The 16,442-nt window shown below is 32.2% G+C and overlaps 2 protein-coding genes across 4 annotated transcripts in view; one reads left to right on the top strand and one right to left on the bottom strand.

Annotated features, from left to right (window-relative positions):
- Positions 1-5,091, bottom strand: part of LOC127737731 (glycogenin-1-like) — a 39,532-nt gene extending 34,441 nt beyond the window's left edge. For all 3 annotated transcript variants that reach the window (XM_052248594.1, XM_052248596.1, XM_052248597.1), the window contains exons 1-2: positions 4,998-5,091; positions 183-324 (exon numbers count right to left, since the gene is read on the bottom strand). In XM_052248594.1, the coding sequence (XP_052104554.1) occupies positions 183-324; positions 4,998-5,010 (155 nt within the window). In that variant the 5' untranslated portion in view covers positions 5,011-5,091. The remainder of the gene's footprint in view (positions 1-182; positions 325-4,997) is intronic.
- LOC127737733 (TATA element modulatory factor-like) lies at positions 5,088-16,086 on the top strand. The gene is made up of 3 exons (XM_052248599.1): positions 5,088-5,142; positions 10,335-10,608; positions 15,274-16,086. The coding sequence occupies exons 1-3, from the start codon at positions 5,140-5,142 to the stop codon at positions 15,969-15,971; spliced, it is 975 nt and encodes a 324-aa protein (XP_052104559.1). The 5' UTR covers positions 5,088-5,139; the 3' UTR covers positions 15,972-16,086.
- Positions 16,087-16,442: the final 356 nt, after the last annotated feature.

The following is a 16,442-nucleotide window of genomic DNA, read 5'->3' as shown; positions in this document are numbered from 1 at the left end:
AACGGTTCATCTGTGGTCATTTGGAACACAAATATTCTGTAATGCTAATTGGTCTACAAAGTCATGCTGAAATATTTCAAAAAGCTGACCAATTTCACCATTAATATTAACCCCTGGTTTAGTAGTTTACATGCTAGCAAAGAGAGGTTCTAATAGGAAATATAATTATTTGTACAATGTACCTTAATGACTGTGAAACACCCGGTGTCACCATAACAGCCAACTTCCTGGTTGTTTCCACACGTCGTAAGGATGATCCCAAAACCAAACATCCTAATGCATAAGTATCATTTGTAGCTAATGTGACAAATGCCTCTCTCTCTTCTGAAAATATATTCAATAGTTATTTTATGAAACTGTTTAGATACACAGTTACATTTAGTTGTCCATACAGTCTATTGAAATCAACTGGGGAATCCAATTCTAAGTAATAACCTTTCAAAACAGGTATCAGTGCTACACAGTATCATATATTTAAATCTTTGTTTTAGTGTAAGTGTGATTTTTGAAGAGGAAGAGAGTTTTTGTTTTTTATTTCATAAGTAATCATACATGTAAGTTTTATGTACATTTTAGAATACTTTTTATTTGTGCAACCTGACAGGGAACAGGCTTGTGAAAACTAAAATGAGCACCTTTCATTCAGATGGTCACGAATTAGGAATTGTGAAAGAAAGATATAACAGAAGATGGAGGGGCCTGATGGGGGGGTCTCATCACGATTCACGAGTTGATTTTTTTGTCAATCACGATTCACAGAAAATAAATTTCCATGATCACGGATCAGGAAAATATATAAAAAAAAAAAAAAATCTGTAGAAAAACGGATCACGAGAGCGAAAATGCGCCGATCACGAAGAACGAAAATAACCCATCAGGCCCCTCAAAATAGGTAATAACAAATGAAATATTTCATTTGAACAAAAAGTTTTTTTTTTAATGTCCTTGAATAGACTTACAGTCAATTATGAAATAATATTTTTCTCTCTAATGAATTAAATTGTCTCAAGTAGAAGTCCACTGATACCCTCAATTTCATTGTCCCAAAAACAGTCACAGACACAGTTACTGTACACATCAAGAGTTACACATAAACTAATGCTTTAAGGTCAAGGTTCAGTAAATGGGCTATGTCACAGATTTTGGTAAAATTTATCATACAACTTGGGCTCGTTGAACTTTAACTGAAAATCATGAAAATTGAAAAAAAATGCATTTATCTCTTTTATTTTTTGGAAATATTAGCTAATAAATTCTTTAAAATAGGTGAACATTTGAATAGAATCAAACGATGCAAATTAATAAACTGTTATCACAGAGATATCTCTCGCCTTTTTGTAATTTTGATAATGCAAATGTTGAAATTAAAATAGCAATACTTTAACATGTAAGTTATGCAAATATTCAAAGTCCATGAACCATGACTGAAGGTACATGGCTAAACAATCTCCATGGAATGAGATGTGCCAATGCTAATACAACTGCATACCAAATACCATTGACTTATTATAAGTCGTTCCCTTTAAACAAACCTAAACACAAACATTAACATTAACTTGTAAACTATGTAAAAGTTTCAAAGTAAATGAACCATGATCAGCCATCATCAGGGGTGGGGCTATATAATCTCCATGGAAACTATACTTGCAAATGCCAGTACATTTGCATACCAAATATCATTGACTTAACATTAGCAGTTCATCTTAATCTGATCTAATCACAAACTAATACATGTAAACTAAGCAAAAGTTTCACAGTCAATAGACCATGACTGAGGGGGCGGGGCCAAATATTCTCCATGGAAATGAGATGTGCTAATGCTTAAACAACTGAACACCAATTAACATTGGCCTACCACTAATGGTTCCCCTTGAACTGACCTAATCACAAACTAATACATGTTAACTTAGCAAAATTTTCAAAGTCTATAGACCATGACTAAGGGGGCAGAGCCGAATAATCTCCATGGAAATGAGATATGCCAATGCTTATACAACTGCATACCAAATCAGGGCTTCCAAAATTATTTTTAGCCAGCCGGACATTTTATATATTATCCCGATTTTAATCCCTTAAGACTAAATAAACAAAATGCAATTATGGTATTCAGTTGCTGAGTTGGCCATCCCAATGATTGACATTAAAAAAATTGATATTAAACTTTCTTTGATTCAAATTCGAAGTTCTGACGTAAACTGTTAAATTGGCAGTGCATCATTCGAAGTGTGCAACATCAGCGTACTTATATCTGCCTTAGACTCTTTATTTGTGCAAAATAACGTTGTCAAAAACTTTACATTCGTTAAAATCTTATACCGGATGTTATCTTTACAATGGTAAAACATGGACCAGAGACAGATACGTAAATTCCGTGTACGTTTGCAAAACATGAATGAGTGTACGTAGCTCTTTCTACATTATCTCTTCAAGAAAATATTCGAAATAAACGTGAGATTAAGGTATCAATGACAATTTAAGCATTTTTTGAAGAAATTATGATGCATAATTAAATTTCACACATGCGCACATGTGTACTAGTTCAAACAGAGACATGTCTCTGGTTCAAACAACGTGGTTATGATGATTTTTCATTTTCACCTTTTTAATTTTTTCATCAAATCATATTTGTAAACGTATTTCTGATAATTTAAATCTTTTTGACTAAATTAATTAAGATGCAAACCGCTGAAATGTAAGAAAATAACTTTGAATAGACTGATCAATGTCCGGTTCAAAATAGTTTACCTGTCACCTAAACAGGTAAATTTCAGCTGTTTGACAACTAATTAGCCTTGATTAAAATGAGAAGGTATTAAAGTAGGGGTTGTTTTGATAGTACTTAATGTCACTTTTATGACCGGAAATGTGTGGCTGTTAAAGGCAAAAGGTTGGGTCAAAAAGATCGCGAATTATGTTAAAATGACCGTCTCTTAAGAAAGCCTTGAAAACTAAAAAGTAGATAACCGTTTCATGCTTTGCCCAGCCGGACTTTACGAATATATGACCGTTTTGGAAGCCTTGTACCAAATATCATTGACCTACCACTAGTGGTTCCCCATAAATTCACCTTATCACAAACTAATACATGTAAACTATGAAAAGTTTCAAAGTCAATAGACCTTGACTGAGGGGGCGGGGCCAAATAATCTCCATGGTAATGAGATGTGCCAATGCTAATACAACTGCATACCAAATATCATTGACCTACCACTAGTGGTTCACCATGAACTAGACCTAATCACAAACTAATACATTGTTGACGTCGCCGCCACCGACAACAGCATACCTATGTCTCGCTTTTTGACTCCATCAAGGCGAGACAAAAACTGGATGTACTGCAAGAAAACTGTGATACACTTGCACCCGCATATACATGTAGCCATGACAAAGTTGTTATTTGCTTAGGAGAGAGAAAAAAAGCAGATCAATACACATAAAAGAACAGAGTTCCAATGTCCCCCACGTATTTTATCAGTCCAAAATTAATAACTAAAAAAAATTTTGTTTTTGTTTTTTAAAACTTTTTACAAATTATCGAGAGTTGAAAACCTGAGACATTTCTGATATATTTAATATCTAAAGTGTTTGATCAGCAATTATTTTCAAAACTGTCCCTGACATTGCTGATGTTAACCTTTGATATGAATTTGATAAAAATATGGCAAAAATTGTACATGTGAGAGCGCTTACAATGCAAATTTCCATATAATTAATATTTCTAAGGGCAATAACTCTTATAAAAATTATTGATCAGCACTGATTTTCGAACTCATCCGAAATATTGCTGATATAAACCTACAATATAAATTTCATAAAAATCTGGCAAGAATTGTACACATGAGAGAGCTATGGATGCAATTTCCCATATAATTAATGTTTCCAAGGGGCATAACTCTTTAAAAATAGTTCATCAGCACTGATTTTTAACTCGTCCGAGACATAGATGATATAAACCTATGTTATAAGTTTTATAAAAATCTGGCAAAAAATGTACATGTGAGAGCGCTAATAAGACAGGTGGGATGGACGCCCAGTGTTTCTATTGCGCAGGGGACAAAAATAGGAAGTGAACAATGCCAGGCATTATAATGTTAAGATTCTGAAACAATTCAAATTACAATTTAGGCTTACAGATTGATACAAAACATGTCAAGCCCCCCCCTTTCCAAAATGTTAACTGTGTCTTTTAAGCACAGAATTATCTAATTTGTAATTTTTTTCATTCAAGGGTAATATCTCACATAATGGGTTGATTAAAATTTTCCTCATATTGGCATTTTTACAGATTTTGTAATTGCTGATAATTTTTGCTGTTTCAGTTTCAGTCAATTTTGAAGACTGTGATGTTCAGTATTGGCATTCAAAAGCAATCAGATTTATTTCATATGTGAAATCATCGATTTTTATTTCACTGGGAAATCAAGGTAATTCATTGCAACCTTTAAATTTAAAATGATTCTGTAATATAATTTTAAATAGCTATTATTATATAAATATGGAAATGTGGTCTTTCTCAGCTTACACCTACTTTATTTAAACTCAAATGAATAAACAATATCAAAGTGGCGAGGCAGTATTGTCTTTTAAAATCGACAAAATGACCTTGACATTATCTACGAGGTCTATCCCATTGCAAGGTCAAAACGAAAATGAAACTAGACTTTGTGAAATTCGTTGTAACTTCCCATTCATGAAAACTGTAAACTCTTACAAAAAATTAATGTCTTTGCATAGTATTATGTCTAAAACGCGTAAAATATTGAGATATGTGAGAAATGCATCAAACATGAGTTTGACCTGCCCCACTTCATCAACCGATTTTTTTTTTAACAGACCAACTTCCGCTAATTATTTTTTATGTTTATTACGTTTTACACAATTTTTGAACATTTTGAATACTAGAGTATATCTTTCATATCAATAACAATTTATTCTAGATATTGCAAATTGCTTGTCCATTATTTTTAACGAGAAAACATTGAATGAAAGCCACATACCTTGACTAGCCATTCTGCAGCAGTTGCACGTCCTGGAAAGGCAATATCTATATCAACCAATGGTGGGCTGGATTGATAATCACGTGACTCAAGATGTCTGCGCCTATGGAATAAAAGTTGATTAATTTAAAGCAACTATTTTATGGTAATATCTGGTTCTTGTGTTGCTTAATTAGTTCAGAATATTTCTGTTTACACAAAGTAAGAAAGTGTATCCGATATTCCTAGTTCTTTATGCCAGAAACTCCCAAAATGAGCATATTTTCCATGGTTACTATGAACGCTTCATCAGTTTGGTCGAAACCACTCGCATAGATCATTTTAATGGGATATATTATAATAGCCCGTTTTGGGATGTAGTAACATTAAGGGGATATAAATTCAATGTTAAATAAATCTTCTTTTTTTTTAATGTTCATAAAAAATATTAAAAGTCAAATTATAAATTAAAAGATAAAATAAGATAATCTTTAATATCTTTAATGACTTTATTTCAATTTTCAGACTTGATTGATGTATGTCGTTCCGAACTTGCCAGGCTGCCATTTAAAATAGGATAATGTTATCCAGCATTAAATTCTGGGACCATTTAATCACTTCAGAAGGAAGTTTAAATTAGTTCACCAAATATATAATGCTACAAAAATGAGCAACCCTTGGGTTAATTAGGAGGTTAAATATTAATATTCAAAATTTAGGTTTATCATATTTGTCAACGTTAAACCCACTATTAAACCCCTTTTTGGTTTTATAAAACAAAGAATAATTGACCAGGGTATTCAAAAACAACATGCAAATATTTTAGCATCTCCAAAATTAACATTTTTCCAGTGTTAACAAAATGAGTGAACGTGCAGCTTATGTTGATGCTTTAAGAAATAGATCAGATCGATCCTCATTGTGTAAATTAAGAGTTAGTGCTCATAACCTTGCCATTGAAAGAGGAAGATATTTAAAAGTTCTCAGGGATCAAAGAATTTGTGAAATCTGTAAAAGTGCCGAAATTGAAAATGAACAGCACATGCTACATGTACTACACTGTAGAGGGTACTCCAGCATCAGAGAGACTTTTGAATTCAAAATGTCCAAAATTACAGGAAAAAGTATAATCCCTTTGTGCGATAAATATAAAATGAAGCTTATACTTAATAATAAATCTTACACAGCACTAAAACTATCTTCCTCTTTCGTAACAAATTGTTTAAATGCAAGAAGTAATCTAATACAATAGATTTGCATTATACATGTATTTTATATTCACACAATTGTTTGTATTTTACTACCATGTTTATGATTATCCATTCGGTCATTACCATTTATTGTAAATGCGATTGTGCCAATAAAATATTGTCTATTGTCTCAAAAAGGTCTATATATATATATATATATATACCGGTACATGAAACAAAATAATCTGTTTAAACAGAATACAATGTTAAAATATTTAAGGTATCTATTTGCAATGTCCGATAATTTCAGCGGTCCTAGAGGGCCTACAATGTATACCCCTCCCTTTGATCAGAAAAAATTTTTTTTTGGGGTTAGCATGGTGATATATATTCTATTTTCTGGAATTTTGCTCCCCTTAAAAAAATGTATCCTCGCCTGAACTGCATACATTCATGGGCCTGAAATATTTGTCATCTGAGACCACTATTCACATTGATAAGTCACTGTTGATTTCGCATATTGAACAGGGCTGTTTGTACTGTGACATCAGCGATGAAACTATTAATATAGGTCAATTACAAATAATATAATAACAGTTATAAAGTTGTTTATTTAATATTTAGGGAAGTAATTAATGTATAATTGAATAAATTCTTTACAATTTTTAGAGTAAAGCGATATTTAAAAGCATATTTGTTTAAACAGGTTAAATTAAAAAAAAAACAGCAACTTTTCCTGAAACTTCAGAGTTTGCAAATCCTTTTTGTCGAGCCTGCGACTTTTGTCGCAGAAAGCTCGACATAGGGATAGTGATCCGGCGGCGGCGGCGGCGGCGGCGGCGTTAGCTAACTTCTTAAAAGCTTTATATTTTAGAAGGTGGAAGGTCTGGATGCTTCATACTTTGTATATGGATGCCTCATGTTACGAAGTTTCCGTCAGTCACATGTCCAATGTCCTTGACCTCATTTTCATGGTTCAGTGACTACTTGAAAAAAAAGTTCAGATTTTTTTTAATGTTAGATTCTCTCTTTTTATAAGTAATAGGATAACTATATTTGGTATGTGCGTACCTTGCAAGGTCCTCATGCCCGTCAGACAGTTTTCACTTGACCTCGACCTCATTTCATGGATCAGTGAACAAGGTTAAGTTTTGGTGGTCAAGTCCATATCTCAGATGCTATAAGCAATAGGTCTAGTATATTCGGTGTATGGAAGGACTGTAAGGTGTACATGTCCAACTGGCAGGTGTCATCTGACCTTGACCTCATTTTCATGGTTCAGTGGTTATAGTTAAGTTTTTGTGTTTTGGTCTGTTTTTCTTATACTGTATGCCATAGGTCTACTATATTTGGTGTATGGAATGATTGTAAGGTGTACATGTCTAGCGGGTAGGTGTCATCTGACCTTGACCTCATTTTCATGGTTCAGTGGTCAAAGTTAAGTTTTTGAGTTTTGGTCTTTTTTTCTAATACTATATGCAGTAGTTCAACTATATTTGGTATGTGCGTACCTTGCAAGCTCCTCATGCCCGTCAGACAGTTTTCACTTGACCACGACCTCATTTCATGGATCAATGAACAAGGTTAAGTTTTGGTGGTCAAGTCCGTATCTCAGATACTATAAGCAATAGGTGTAGTATATTTGGTGTATGGAAGGACTGTAAGGTATACATGTCCAACTGCCAGGTGTCATCTGACCTTGACCTCATTTTCATGGTTCAGTGGTTATAGTTAAGTTTTTGTGTTTTGGTCTGTTTTTCTTATACTGTATGCCATAGGTCTACTATATTTGGTGTATGGAATGATTGTAAGGTGTACATGTCTAGCGGGCAGGTGTCATCTGACCTTGACCTCATTTTCATGGTTCAGTGGTCAAAGTTAAGTTTTTTGAGTTTTGGTCTTTTTTTCTAATACTATATGCAATAGTTCAACTATATTTGGTGTATGGAAATATTTTATGATCTTTTTGGCAGTCAAGCAGGTTTTATTTGACCTTGACCTTATTTTCAAGGTTCATTGCTCAGTGTTAAGTTTTTGTGTTTTGGTCTGTTTTTCTTAAACTATAAGCAATAGGTCAATTATATTTGTTGTATGGAAGAATTGTTAGCTGTACATGCCTGCCTAGCATGGTTCATCTGACCTTGACCTCATTTTCATGGTTCATTGGTCAATGTTTAGTTTACTTGGTTAATGTTAAGTTTATGTGACAGTTGTAATAAAGCTTTATATTTAGGACTATCAACATAATATCAATGATTAGTAAAGAAGGCGAGACATTTCAGCGTGTGCACTCTTGTTTTTTTTTAGATCAATCATTCCATGTCATACAATCATCATGAATGTGCATTATAACTTGTGATCTTGTCAACCTCACTTTTTTAAGAAATTTTAAGTCAAAGTCAAGTTGAAAGAACCGAAATATTGTTACCCTAAACAGGGATTGATTATACTAATATTATAATAGTACCAGCCCTAAATCCATAAAGATATAATGCCATTTTATTAACCAATTATGAAAAAGAAGACATGTAGATACTTTCTGAAGTAGTTGAAGGTTTAGGTTGTAAATACAAAAACTTAATGGGTCTATGATCATGATTACTCTTTTACATTTTGTTCATCTACATTGTACATGTACCTTCCTAAATATTGTAGGACACTTTTCATACCTCTGTAACAGATACGATGTATGTTGTTGTCCTTTCAGATAAAGTAATAAAACATTATTGTTTTATCTGGGTTTTTTTCCTCATGCAAATCATACTTACATTAAGCAACTGTTTGATACACTATAGAAAAAGGGTATTAAGCTTGGACATGTTTAAAAACCTTATAAATATACATTATTGTGTCATTTCCTTTTTCTTTTCATTTTTATTCATAAATTTAGAAGTAACCAATTCATTGTAATCATTTGTCACAAATTTAACTTGATTATTCTGTCTGTAATGGGCATTTTTAATTAACAATACAATAATGAACTTGAATTTGAAAATCTACTAGAATAGAATCATTGCTCTGTATGTATTCCTTTTTGCATGTAGAACAATAAAGATGTAGAATACTAGAATTTGATATTCCTTTACTTTACTGCTTATATCCAAGTTATATATAATATAACTGTTCTGACAAACAATGTTACATATTGGGTCTGCCATTTACCTTATATAATATAACTATTCTGACAAACAATGTTAAATATTGGGTCTGCCATTTACCTTATATAATATAACTGTTCTGACAAACAATGTTACATATTGGGTCTGCCATTTACCTTATATAATACAACTGTTCTGACAAACAATGTTACATATTGGGTCTGCCATTTACCTATGCATGCCTCTTTTTATTACTTAATTTGTTAGACATACCTGAAATAATGTTCAGTGTTCTTCTCCCTATTGTGTCATTTGTATGAATGAAACATTTCATTGTTCATTTTCTTTTAAGAATTAATGGATTTGCACACTTAATCCTTATTTCCTATCTATCCCTTTTAAGAGTGACACAAGAGTAATCAAAATTATAAGTGTAAACTGTAATATCTTAGTAATCCTTCCTGAGTAAAGAAAACAATAGAACTTTTAAGTTTCATTTCCCTTATCTTTAAACTTGTGCTAATAGCTATTGTTAATTTGTTAGATGGATTTATAATGTCTAATGTATTTTTTTTTTCTCTGAGTGCTCATTGCTGTATCAATTATAGATTAGTTTTCAAGCAAGCAATAAAAAGAACATACAATGTATCAAAAACAAAGTTACACCAAATACTTTTTTCTTTTCTTCTTTTTACAATGCTATAAGACATTTAAATTTTTCTGATTCTTAAACTTTTAGTTTATTTCATTACTAAAGTCTTCTTGAATATAATAACTGTCTGTGGGATCACTATCACCTAACACTTTTCTTTAGACACATCATAATCATCAGTTTTGTTTGTTTCTGGATTTTTTTTATTTTAGGGGGATGGGTTTGCTTTTTAAGTTTACAATAGGAAATGACTCGTGCAAATATTTGGAGGCCTAATGGTGAACTTTAGACTTTGCTGTTGGTGATTACATAAGACTGTGTATTTGACAATTGGTATACATCTTATTTTCATAATGTCCTTAAATCAAACATGACATATATGTACAATGTATTCTCATAATCTCCATTTTGATTACAGCTGAATATGGCAAAGGAAAAAAATGAATGGAATGATTGGATTGGTGAACTTTTTACACCATCTTATGATGTTACTGTTGAAGATATGCTTGATCAGCCACAGGATGAAGAAACAACAATAAAGTCTAAAGTCAAACTGGTATCGGCTTTAGATCCAGACACAATTAAGGATGCCTTTGAAAGAGTTCGTGTGACATGTGTTTTAGCTGAAGAAATGAGAAAGAAAGCATCAAAACAAGATTCCTCTAAAGGCATTAAAGTAGCAGAAGGCAAAGGTTAACATGAAATGATAACAATAGATATTACAATCAAAAATCCTAAGTAAAATATTGTGTATAAATCAGAGTATCCTCAATCAGCTAGAGCATGTAGAGAACTAAAAAAAAATCTGTTACTGTCAATTCATTATTATTCGTTGGATACCAATTTTCGTGGATTTCGTGGGTACAGGTGAACCACGAAATTAAATTTTTAACGAATGACAAATTTTCTATAGGCTTGTATGCAGACTTTGGCAAGACCACGAAATTAAATATCCACAAACATGAAGGTGTTCCTTAATCCACGAAAATTGGTACCCAGGAAAATAAATGAATCCACAGTATATATACCAACTGTACAAACTAACTCACCACACTCCTGTTAAATATATAAAACATATAATATGCATTTATAAGTTGATAATTGATTAATGTAAAAATGAGATAAAATATGATTGCCAATGAGACAACTGCCCACAAGAGACCAAAAGATGAGGCGGTAAACAACGTCATGTATATACATTGTAAGGCCTGAATTACGTTAAAAACAAGAAATGTAAAACAAATATGGTAGACAGCAACCATTCAATTACATGTTCAATTTCCTTTCAGACTTGGGACAGGCACACAATTTGGCAGGGTTAAACATGTATGTGAATGCTCAAGCCTTTCCTTGTCTGTTTTATTGCCATATTGGCCTTAGCTGCCATGGTACATGTACATGTACATGCATCTGTATTATTAAGTTTCTGGTAAAAATTGTTTATCAGATTATCATAACCAAGTATTTCCAATTCCTCAGGAAGACTTCTTTTATATCTGCTTTCAGTTTTGATGTCCTTTTAGTTTTTATTGGAAAATAGTCATACATTGAGATACTTTTGATTCTCTATATTATTTATGAATATTTATTAGTTGAAATTGGGCTTTGAACTAGCTTTCAGCAAGGTTGGCAAAAAACTGTCTATAGTAGTTTTGACCAGGCTGGCGGTAAACACTGGTCAGCTGAAATTTTGATAGGACATTACCATAAAAAACAGTCCCTACCAGGTCAATAAATTGGCAAATGGACAAATAGTTACAACTTACAGGACAGAAAGTCACTAAGACCAAAAGGTCAAAATTAATTAGTGAACAAGTGTTTGAATATAAATGAATAAGTAAAATTTAAGGGAAAATCCTTGATAGAATGCCTTTTTATGTGATAAATTCATTGTACAGTTCATGAAATTGTTATTTGGAATGGTTAAATGAAGATTTATCAAATATTAATCATACAAAAGATATATTTCTTGGTATTATGATACCAGTTTCTAAAATTATAAGTCTTTAAGGACAAAATTATCACAAAACTGAATTTTGACTTTTTGTCCTGTTACTTTCTGTCCTACAGCTGTCTAACAAGACACTTTGACAGCTTGTTTCTTCACAATTATTTCATCTCGATAACATTTTTATGCCCCCACCACTAGGTGAAGGGGGCATTAGGTAGCAATACACAGGTAGGAATTTAGTTTCGCATTTTGGCCATAGTGAATTTTTTAATATGAAAGTTTATGTGCAATAAAAATGATTTTAAGATAGCTGAAGAATAATATAGCCTTCAAAATGGGTTTAAATGAACATCAAGATTGTTTTTTGCATATTTTAGGCCATTTTTCTGTTTGACAGTCCATATTTTCACACCCGTACTGCCCATAGGTCCAGAAATTATTGTAGTGTTTCAAAAAAATATTTGACTCGAGAACTTTTCAATTCAATTTTATGGAAAAATGAGGTGAAATGCATATGATTTTTTTGGACCTCTTGATAGATAAATGTCAATGGTTTTAGAAAGGTACCACTCTAATGGATTGAAATTCTTCTTTGGACCAAATTTTGGTGACTTTTGTGACATTTTCACCCCCTTTTTGCAATATTTTGTATCAAATATATGCAGATTTTTGCCATGGTTACACCAAAAAGAGATTATATTTCAACATTTTAATTTGTGGAAATCAAATCTATGGAAGATTCTGTTTCCATACATGTACATAAAATGATATGCACATACATAACACAAACATTAAGCATTATTTGGTAGAAAGCAAGGGAAAGAGGGTGGTTAAAAATTATGAGTCGATTTTAAAATTTTTTCCTCACTGTGCATTGCTACCTTAAGTGTTACCCTTGTCTGTCCGTATGTCCATATATCCCAAAATTGGTTTCTGTTTTGTAACTTAGTTTGCTTGAACCAAATGTTATGAAACTTATACACAATGCTTATTACCATAAAACACAGTTCAAGTTTGATTTTGGGTGGTATCACTTTTACTGTTCTCTAGTTATGTCCCTTTATAATATTATAGCAAGCAGGGCATCATCTGTGTCCCAAGGACACATTCTCCATTTATTTACAATAATTTTTGTTAAAAAAGTTGTTTTATATATACATGTAATAGTTTAAGAAAAATACAGAAATGGTCTTAAAAAAATAAAATACAACAAAAGGTTCACATGAGCTTCTACCATGACTTGTTGGCAATGTCTGGCATACATTTAAAAAAAAAATCTTCGCTGAAACTGCCGGACCAGTTGTTAGAAAACTTCATCTAAATGTTCCTTAGGGCATTTAGTTTATAAATCTGGGGATTTGATCCATCAACAACATGGCCACTGGTGATGAAATATTACAGAGAGTTAGCAAATGTTTATAGTTTATACTCCAAAACTATGATAGATAGAGGAAAAAATATGACATCTAAAAAATCCGAATACAATTATCTGCAAATTTTTGTATACATATGTATGTTTGGATTTGTCAATTAACTATCCATGGGAGTTATTACCCTTTAATTAAAAGATGGTTTTTACCAATTTTTTTATGATGATGATTGATTGAACATTCCCAATTTTTTTTTAATTCTTAGCTTTTATCTTGAAAACTATACTAGATAAAGAGACACTATCAACAGCAAAAATGACCAGCAAAACAAAATCTACATATATTTCAACATTGCTGAAATCATAGTTTGACTCCATACATAAGTTATTACCCTTTGATTGACCGTTTTTACACATTTTTAGCTCACCTGGCCCAAAGGGCTAAGTGAGCTTTTCTCATCACTTGGCGTCCGTTGTCCGTCGTCGTCCGTTAACTTTTACAAAAATCTTCTCCTCTGAAACTACTTGGCCAAATTTAACCAAACTTGGCCACAATCATCATTGGGGTATATAGTTTAAAAAATGTGTCCGGTGACCCGGCCAACCAACCAAGATGGCCGCCATGGCTAAAAATAGAACATAGGGGTAAAATGTAGATTTTGGCTTATATCTCTGAAACCAAAGCATTTAGAGCAAATCTGACATGGGATAAAATTGTTAATCTGGTCAAGATCTATCTGCCCTGAAATTTTCAGATGAATTGAACAACCCGTTGTTGGGTTGCTGCCCCTGAATTGGTAATTTTAAGGAAATTTTGCCGTTTTTGGTTATTATCTTGAATATTATTATAGATAGTGATAAACTGTAAACAGCAATAATGTTCAGCAAAGTAAGATCTACAAATAAGTCAACTTAACCAAAATAGTCAGTTGACCCCTTAAGGAGTTATTGCCCTTTATAGTCAATTTTTAACAATTTTTCGTAAATTTTTGTAATCTTTTACAAAAATCTTCTCCTCTGAAACTACTAAGACAAATTTAACCAAACTTGTCCACAATCATCATTAGGGTATCTAGTTTAAAAAATGTGTCCGATGACCCCGCCTGCGAACCAAGATGGCCGACATGGCTAAAAATATTGTACATAGGGTAAAATGCAGTTTTTGGCTCATATCTCTGAAACCAAAGCATTTAGAGCAAATCAGACGAGGATAAAATGATCATTAGGTCAAGATCTACCTGCCCTGAAATCTTCAGACCAATCAAGCAACATGTTGTTGGGTTGCTGCCCCTGAATTGGTAATTTTAAGAAAATTTTGCAGCTTTTGGTTATTATCTTGAATATTATTATAGATAGAGATAAACTGTAAACAGCAATAATGTACAGCAAAGTAAGATCTACAAATAAGTCAACATGACCAAAATTGTCAATTGACCCCTTAAGAAGTTATTGCCCTTTATAGTAAATTTTTTACAATTTTCATAAATTTTGTAAATTTTTGTAAATTTTTACAAAATATTTTCTACTGTAACTACTGGGCCAAGTTCATTATAGATAGAGATAATTGTAAGCAGCAAGAATGTTCAGTAAAGTAAGATCTACAAACACATCACCATCACCAAAACACAATTTTGTCATGAATCCATCTGTGTCTTTTGTTTAATATGCACATAGACCAAGGTGAGCGACACAGGCTCTTTAGAGCATCTAGTTTTGTGTTTTTGACAAAATCTATAGTAGATAGAGAGAAACTGACAACAGCAAAAATGACCAGCAAGACAAGAACTACAAATAAGTTTGAATAGCTGAAATCTTCCAACTCAGGCCCCTAAGAACAGTTAGTTATAGTTTATCTTGATACATTGAACACACATATAGTATGAACTTTATTTGACTTTTAATGGTACATACATGTATATACATGTACCATTGTACTCCATAGTCCTTTGTTAAGCCTACCAGTAATTTGTTTGACTGACATGGAATAAAGATAGTTTTAAATGATGATTTTATAAATATATTTATAATATTTTGTAGGCATAGATACTCAGCCTGATAAAAAGGAAGAAAAAACAGTTGATGTTGATCAGCCTGGTATCTGGGACACAAATGAACTTGCAACTCTTCGTAAAGTTTTTAAAACTATCAAACAACATAATAGAAAATTAAAGGTGATCAATACAGAACTAGAGAAGAGAAATGAGGAACTTGAAAATGAAGTTTCCAATTTGAAACTGCATTTAAACAAAAAGAATCATGAACTAACAGAGGCTGCAAAAGCAAATAAAAGACATAAAATTTTGAGTGACCAGCTGCAGCATGATTTGGATTACATAACAGCAAGAATGACTGCAATGGAGCAAATATTTAAGGAAATTAATGAGGAAAAGTCCAAAATGGTCAAAGAAAATCAGGAAATGAAAATTGCAGTTGATAAAGAGAGAATGGACCGTGAAAGGATTGAATGTCAGTTAAAATCATTAGAACAGCAAGCACTATGTGAAAAAATGGCAATGGAACAAACAATAAAAATGGAATGTCAGTCAGAGATTTCAAAACTACATAGCCGAATAAATGATCTTTCCGATGAACTGAACAAAGAGAAAAAGTTACATTATACAACAAAAAGAGGATTGGAACATTTACGACAACATTTTGCAAGTTTGCCTTTGTCAAATATTGTACCTCCAAATGCAGTGAAATCAGACCAAATAAGCAAATTTAGCTATACGTAATTTATAAATATTTATAAAAATAGGCATCTTTTATTTAGAAATTTCAGATTATGATATATAAGCATTTTTTACTGTATTTTTTATCAACTTATTAAAATTTAATTTAGTTATAAAATCTTTAATATTTTCTGATTTATTTTCTAAAAACTTTAATTGTCTTATCTGTGAAGAAATATCCATACAGTGAAAGTAGACTTCAATCAACCACAGTTCAAATGAAGTGAATGTAAGCAATTATAGGCAACTGTACAGCCTATAGCAAAGAGAAAAACTCAAATGGTATAGTCGGCCATGAAAATGTGACGCAAACAATTCAAAAGAGAAAACTAATGGCCTGTTTTATATCAACAATTTATGAAAAACAACTATGACAGACATGATTCACGGACAACCACTGAACTACAGGCTCCTGACTTGGGACAGGCACATAAAGAATGTGGAAGGGTTAAACATGTTTGTGAGCTCTCAACG

The sequence above is a fragment of the Mytilus californianus genome, unplaced genomic scaffold, assembly GCF_021869535.1.
Source record: "Mytilus californianus isolate M0D057914Y unplaced genomic scaffold, xbMytCali1.0.p SCAF_4, whole genome shotgun sequence".
Classification (NCBI taxonomy): Eukaryota; Metazoa; Mollusca; class Bivalvia; order Mytilida; family Mytilidae; genus Mytilus; species Mytilus californianus.
The sequence above is the reverse complement of the archived record's forward strand: the minus strand, read 5'-3'. Positions and strand labels throughout refer to the sequence as shown.